Below are 8,204 nucleotides of genomic sequence, written 5' to 3'. Positions count from 1 at the left end.
AGAATGGCTTTACAGGAAATTATGAATTATTCAATATTATTATCATAAATCTTATAAACTAGACCTTTAACAGTCTAGTTAGGGTAAATGCACCAGTCATGGTTATAGTTAACACGATATGTCACTCTTTAAGCTATTTCAATATGATAAAATGCTGTTATTTGTTACTTAGCATACCTATAGCAAAATTTGAACGGTTTTAATTCGTTGTATATTGAAAAACTTTTGATCTGGACGTAATTTATTGTTTAAATGCGATCCAAAAACTTCATTCTAACGTACCAGTTATGGCTATAGTGTTCTTTTATTCGCCATCAAAGTGTACCAGCTATGGTTATACCAGAAATTAGTAAAAATAAGGTAAATTTTTCCTCATAAAGTGAAGGAATACTCTTGAAGATGTGCAAATAGGTCAATAAACCTGTTTAAATCACCCTTAGATATATACATGCCTTTCTTTTAATGCTTGCCCCTAGTCCGGAATATGTTCGAGCGAACTCCAAAGTGAAAATAAACACCTGAAATTACCACCAAAGTGATAAATACAGAAAAATATAAAGTTTGACATTCCGCATGACTTGATTTGGTTCATACCAAAAAGTTGCCACTTCTTCTGTAGTACATATGTAATTGGGAACATGTCCAAGTGACCTAAAAAATAAATTAAAAACTTGCAAACATGTTTGACAACACGCTTGATTGGTTTTGAGTCGGTTTGGATCTCGGTTTTGATTCCGGAAGTTGTTCCGGTTATATCTCCGAAACCTGTTTGAAAATTTTAATGTAATTTAAAAGAGTTCTGAGAGACCGCATAAAATGTGTTCCTGATTAGTACCATGCAACTGAAACTTGTTGCAAGTAAATCAGTTCAAATCTCTAAGCAATTTTAATGACTCATAGAAATTGTGCAGGCTTTTTCACAGTGAACGAAAATCAAAAGTAAAAAATAGCAGGTCGTCAATTCTAATTTATATTTAATACACAAGAAATTGGCTTATTATAATGTGTCGTATTAGTTTATATTAAGTACATATATTAAAACTATTCTATCATTTGATTCTAAAAATCTTTTCTTGATCGTTAGCACAGATGAAGCTGTAAAATCTGACAACTGTAGAACATGGAACACTTCCGAATAGTTTTCTGTTAGCTAAATCCAGCTGTTTCCTGCAGTTGACATCATCGGGAAACGGTTAGCTGCCAGACATAATATTTAAAATGGTCAAAACCATTGGGAACCATAATTCTGCTGCCTGCAATGGGAATGATCAATAATAGGAGTTTAATGTAATTATTCAAACTTACACTGTAAATCTTACTCGTTTGTAATGACGTGTTTAACTGGGCATCGACTTGGGTGGTGCTGCTGGTCTCGTTATGAGTGGACAGCTGGCTAGCCAATACATCTTGATCTCTATTGAATATATTATCATTGAAAAGCGTATGTCATCATCTCACCATACCTTTTCCCAGCGATATGATCCTCCAGGAGCGTTGAAACTCTACCTCGTAGATATTGCAAGAGCCAATTACAGCAAGGTGCACGTGAACACTTTTTCCACCCTAAGAATAAAATTATTGTTATTGTTTACGAATGGTAGGGTAAACGCACCATTAGTGGTGGTAGTACCAGTAGTGGTGGAAACTCGAATTATTTCATTATTTTTGCAGATTTTGGTACAAGTTAGATACTTATCAAATAATACTGTTACTGGTAGTTCGATGCTTATCAAACTTGTACCAAATTATGCAAAAATAATGGAATAATTCAAGTTTCCACCACTACTGGTACTACCACCACTAATGGTGCGTCTACCCTAATAGATTTTACAAACCTGAATAACGGAAAAATGCAACTGAAATACCCGATTTGAACCGACAACATTGTTTACTTATGTTCGCTATGGCGACGACTGGTGTTATAACATTTTTTTGTGCGCCATGTTCCACTTTGCAAGATGTCAAGTATGGAACATTCAGTTTTTTACACCAGTTATAGCGATAAATTCGACAATTAGACAAAATAATAAAGAATTTCACTGTTCATGCAAAAATACAACTCTATTTAATGCCTTACGTGAAATTCATTGATAGATATTCCGAACATTCTGTTGTAAGTGACTATTTTTAAAAGACATGTGCGTTAGCAAAACGATAAAAATATGACCAACGTGATAGTCGAGTACAGAAAAACAATAACTAATTATTTATTCACTCATAATAACTCATTATTATTATTTTGAGCAATGAATGTTCTATTGTTTTTCGTAACTTGTTACATTTGACCACCCAAAAATGTTTCATTTCCTTATATTTGCACTTTTTGTTACACTATAACAATAACTGGTGCCTTCGCCATAGCTGGTACACCTTCCCTATGTATGTATTGTAAGAAATGAGAGCATATACTGTATTGTCAGAAAAAAAGCAAGAGAAAGAGAGATATAGTAAAAAGAACACAGTAGTATTAAAAAGATGCATAATAAACTCAGGATATCCCACCGAAAAACAAAGAATATGAGGCAATCTTGTTCGTTGTTTACTTTGAATAATTAATTGAAATTAAAATGTCAGTGATGTGCTATATTGAGTGTGAATCTTAATTACAAAGAAATTAAAGTTTATAGAACTTACTAAACAATCCTACTAATGTTTCCCTTGAAACGTGTTCTGCATGATGCCCGATCATTGCTGTTTCATGACATAGCTATCTTACAATTTCTTTTTATATCTCAATTACGCATCATTAGTATGCACCTCAATGATACGTCGTAATATAGTTGATGAAGTAAGTCCAACACACAATTATTATTAAACAAAATATGGGATTGTACATGTTTACACCATTAGTCAAAAATGCTCAGTTTTAAGAGACCTAGCCGTATCAAATACGGACTTACATACCCATGACACATACATTAAACCTTCAAATAGTTTCAATCAAATGATGCATTTAAGTCGCCATATAATCGGTTCCAGTAGGGGCGCACTGTAAAGCTGGCGCACCGAGCTGAGACAAAGTTGAGTCGTGCCGTCGCCGCGAGTGGATGTGTTTTTCGAGTGGCTCCGAGTAGCAAAGCCGGTAGTTCGGGTCGTTTCACTTGCCACTTTTAACGCGTGTCCGCTAATGAGTAGAGATGACAAGCCGAAACCAGTACCACCACCACTACTGCCAGAGAACGATTCGCAACGAAAGCTTACTATCGGTGTGCCTATGTGACCGTCCTCAGCTGCCTTCGTTTAGCGAACATCCGCTATGGCCGGCGGCACCAGCAACGCTTCCAAACAGCTCCAACATCGACAGTGGCGCTTATGACGTAATCGTCGACTCTTCCATACTCTGTGATTCATCTCCGCTTCCCGGCAACCGCACACGGAAGGCGGCCAGTGTGGGAGATCTCAACGATCGAGCTGAACTACTGTCGGTTTGCATTCGACGAGATTTATACACGGTTGACAATATGATTAGAGCAATCGATTCAAAGCTGAGCGAATTCAAAGTATATTTAGACCTAATTGAAAAGCAACAAGTATCGAAACGTTTGAATGAAAGCTACAAGGAAAACAACATTCAACTTGACCAAATTGTTATGAAGTGTGATCAAATGCTACGGCGATTAAATCACATTGAAAATGAAATCAAAGCGATAGCTGAAGAGAAAGACTGTAGGACATTAAATGTTGAAAGCAAAACTGTTACGCCGAAAGGCCTCCGAAGGTTGGGTAGCATTTTCGTAAAACGGTCAAGTTCCTCTAAATCTATTTCGCAAGGTTCTAAACAGTCAAAAGTGATCCCAAATGAGTCAAAACTAGTCCAACCTAAAGTCGTTGAAAATACCAAACAAAACCGTGAAGATCGTAATTTGGGCATGGCATCAAATCAAAAATCTCAAATTAATTCAAATGCTAGTAACCCAGCACCTCATCAACTGCCGAACGGGCAGCAACCAAAGGCTCAGGCAGTCAATAACACCCCAACAGGCGACAGTCTGGATCCCTACAAAGCACGGCTTCGTGATACTAAAGTGATGCACGCATTGCGGGTTTATTTAGCGTTTTTACACAACCAACCGACAAGTTCGGTTTGTTTCGATGGAATGACAAACACCAGCGCTAGGATGTTCCTGGCACTGGAAGGCTTTCCCATTGATTCCAGTGAACAGCTGAAGGAAATCTATCTGAAGCTGCACGAAACCAACGGAATCAGCAGGGAGTGTGCCCTGGCAGACCTCACCACGTACAAGTCCTACATAGCGACGGAGCGAATCCAGCGATTGCAGCGCGCACGGGAAACGACGGATAAATTCTACGGCAGGAATTGTTCCAAGCCGAAGTGAAAGTGAATGTTATTATAGTAATTAAAGTTTTATAATTTGTTGAATACTCTAACCTAAACGAATTCAAAAGCCTTATACAAGTAAAATTTGACAACAGTATACAGCAGTATTTAATTTTGAACCGAAATATTCATTTGTTGAGCTTTCAATGGTATTGAACGAAAATGTTAGCAAGTTTAATGGTTCGCCAGCTAACACTTCCATTTCAATCTATCTCATCGACCGTAACAAAAGCCATAAAAATAAGGAACTACTGAACCAGCACCAAGGTCACCGGTAAAAGGCTTTAATTGGCCGTGAACCATTATGTGTTTTAGTCGGCTAATATTTATTTATATATTTGACATTAAACCGTCAACAATCAGATTGCCTATTAGTTCACGTCCAGATTCACACGCGTGGTTTTGAAAGGATCGATTTTAAAATAAAATATTTTACAGATGTGATAAAAACTTTGTAATCGGTGGTTGATGGTAATAACTGAATCACAAGGGCAATTGGTATGACAAATATTAGACCATTAAATTATAGCTGAGTTATTGTGAAATTTTAATGTGTTTATTTGTTCATAAGCGTTTGTAATTCGAAGCCCTACAAAGGTATCGCCCGAATTGCCTTTGATATACAGCAGCCCCCCCGAATAAGGCGGTTTCGATTAAGAACGTTTTCAATAAGGACGGTCTCGAGTGATTCCATTAAGGCGGTCGGTCGTACTTATCGGAGTCTACGCAGTATATGGGATTTGACTTAATTGGTTCCAACATGGAAAAACTCGTGATCCAGACTGCATAGAACGTTATGAAGTCTTGGGCATTTGAAGGGTTGGGGGTGAAAAAAGAACAAGTAGATTTTATTAATCGACGAAAAAATGTATTTTAAGCAATTTTTCTTAAACTTAAAGCGTGACAACCATATTTGTTCTTGCTTATTATTTTCCATGCAAAAACCGACTAAAAGAAACACAAAATCGAATTTTTTTGTCCGTTTTCGGAAATTCCATTGTTTGAATTTCCATTAAGTACTGTTTATGTTAATCGTTAATACTCCGTACATCAATTTCGCGAGTGCTTTTGGCTGTAGAGCCCACAGATATTTGACTTTAAAAAAAAAAAAATTGACTTATATCCCACATAACTTTCGATTTTTCATGCGAATTTCAAGGGGCGAAGGGGCGAGGTATGGGTGACAAAAATCTTAAAATTAATTTGCAATGGCCTTATATAATTTTTCACGAATCGTTAAGAATGTTTGGAAAGTAGTTGGAAATATGTTCACGTGACTAAGACACATGAAATAAGCGAGTTGGTGGGACTTTCTGGCCATTGAGGAAGTAGCATTAATAGATAGTAGATTAGCATGATGGTTTTTTTTTGCACGCAGTGAGAGAGCCTTGAAGTTAGTCATTTCTCATAGTTTTGTAGTAGTGAAACAATTCGGCACTGTTTTTCATCTTTTGTTGAATGTGGCAACCATATGAATAACTTCCCCGAAGACCGCTACTTGCTAGATAGTCAGCAGCGCGAGATACAGCCTACAAAATAGGATTACATATACGCTAGCGCTACGTAGTGACACAATTTTGAAATACTAGAATCCAACGAAAAACCCTTGATCTACTGAGCAACTTTGTCGAAGACACCGACGTTCTATACGGTCAGGATCACGAGTTATTCCATGTTGGAACCAATCAAGTCAATTCCCTAGACTCCATTAAGATGGTTTCCATTAACACGGTCCCTATTAGCGTTCTTATTCGGTGGATTGCTGTAGTCATTTATTCGCTCTAAAATCTGAAACTACCGTTGTTATAAGTAATATTATACGAACACACATTTAGAAATATTAATCAGTAAGGTTCGACGAACTGATTCGACGAGTATCTGTGTGTGTATGAATGTGCACTGACGTGCCCAGATCTAAACAGAAGGTGGGACACCGACCTTTCGAAAGCATTTCTACATACAATTTTATAGAGAAAACGGGAAGCGTCTTCAGGTCTGGGCCCGTGTAAAATTGACATTTGCATTAGAAAAAAATATCTTCAAAACCGAAACAAAGGAGTAGAAACCAGTGTTTATTTTTCCATATTAATGCATATTTAATATAAAAATGTTGTACAGTACTTAAATTTTAGTTCAAACCGAACCAATCATTGAAATGTTTGGAGAGATAAACCGTTACGACTGCCTAGCAATGAAAATGTTATTCCAATTTAATTCCAGTTTCGCGCATTGCCATAATCCATACTAAAACTCCATTTTTAAAGCAGAAGAAGATGCACAGTACAAAAGCAATATAACTTAACATGAATTGATTTGATGTTAATGTCGGGGCCACCATTGATTCCAATGATAATCACAACATGACAATAGTCCGACAAGTTTCGAACAATTCAGTAACATCCTTTCTGCATGCATTCAATGCATGGGAAAATATTGTATTTGTAAGGTAAAATTGTAAGCTTTATTTCCCCAACATCAAAAATTAGGGTAAGTTCTTGGACGCTACGGAGTAAAACGACCAATTGGAGCCCCGAAAGCACCGAAAGCTGATATCCCAGAGTATCTAATTTGTTGTATTTCTATTTTAATCTATCTACTACGATTTCAGCATAAAATAACCCTCCTACAATTTGGAATATATCCGTCAAAAGCGATACCAAATTTGACTAATATATTGTTTAGTTTATTGATGCCTCAATCTAATTCGGTTCTTTGAAAACAAGTTAAAATAAAATGGAATAAGATTTATAGTAAATGGAGCCAAAAGTCTGATTTCAAGCACATCCAATTTTCGGCTTTGGGACCACCTGCGACCTGTAGCAGGAATCAACAAACTTAGTTGGTGAAGGAAAGTTGATCGAGACTAAGCGGGTAATTGAATCGTTTGTTTGAGAAACCGCACAAGCGCCATTTGACATGAGTCAAGTTTCTCAAACAAACGATTCAATTACTTTTACTTTGCACGTATTGGGTAATTTAGAGATATAAACTCGGTGAACTGCAAAAATCTGCTTATCACTAAAGAATGCAACATAATATGTATTACACTTTATTTTTTTGCACCTTCAATTTTCAAACATTTTGGAAGGTGGGGGGGGGGCGACATAAACTTTTTTTCAAATTTGTATAACCCTTATTGTTCTGTACTCTAATAACCGGCTGCGAAGTTTGTCGATAGCGAAGGGTCTAGTCTTAAAGAGGTTTATAACGCAAGGCATTGTTTTTAACGTAGGACTACATCTTTGTTTATTATACTGGGACTGGGTAGCACTTTGTGAAAACGAAAATAGAAGTGCAACGTTTGAATGAAAGATTTCAAATGCTAATAACTACTGAACTACTGAATGAAACTAAACAATTTATATGTCGTTGGATAGAAAAAAAATCAGAGGGGTTGTGTACAAGACACGACCGCATATATAGGTGACGCAGGACTACGTAAGTCTCTTTGTAGCGATAGTAGCATGTATTCATGCTTGTAATCATTCGATTCTTCATGTATACATGCTATATGCAACATATATACATGCTACATGTGTTGTTTGTAACATTTATCAAAGTAGTAACATTGCATACGTTCAATTCTCAAAATATTGTGCATTTGAAAACAATTTAACAAAATCAAGAACACAAACTATTGCTTTCCTACTACCTTACTGAAATTAAAGATTGTTTTTATTATCCATGGTTTCCCACGATGAAAGGATTTTACCAATTTAATCCTATTTTATCAACAGCACATCTTTTCACTACACTTCTAATGAAACGGCAAGCATGCTTATTCATACAGAGCCGTATATTAACCGAACACTACAGCTGTGGCACATTTTTCCAACACAGATATCAAATTCGTCGAGGTTTAATC

General features: G+C 36.5%; 1 protein-coding gene across 1 annotated transcript; it reads right to left on the bottom strand.

The window, feature by feature from the left end:
* Positions 1–997: 997 nt before the first annotated feature.
* LOC128743678 (uncharacterized) lies at positions 998–2,689 on the bottom strand. Its single transcript, XM_053840300.1, has 4 exons — positions 2,635–2,689; positions 1,464–1,563; positions 1,306–1,414; positions 998–1,253 (listed from the first exon to the last, which is right to left on the bottom strand). The coding sequence occupies exons 1-4, from the start codon at positions 2,687–2,689 to the stop codon at positions 1,194–1,196; spliced, it is 324 nt and encodes a 107-aa protein (XP_053696275.1). The 3' UTR covers positions 998–1,193.
* Between the last annotated feature and the right edge of the window lie 5,515 nt (positions 2,690–8,204).

This window comes from Sabethes cyaneus, chromosome 3 (assembly GCF_943734655.1).
Source record: "Sabethes cyaneus chromosome 3, idSabCyanKW18_F2, whole genome shotgun sequence".
NCBI classification, from domain to species: domain Eukaryota; kingdom Metazoa; phylum Arthropoda; class Insecta; order Diptera; family Culicidae; genus Sabethes; species Sabethes cyaneus.
Note: the sequence above shows the minus strand (reverse complement) of the source record. Positions and strands in the feature narration are given on the sequence as shown.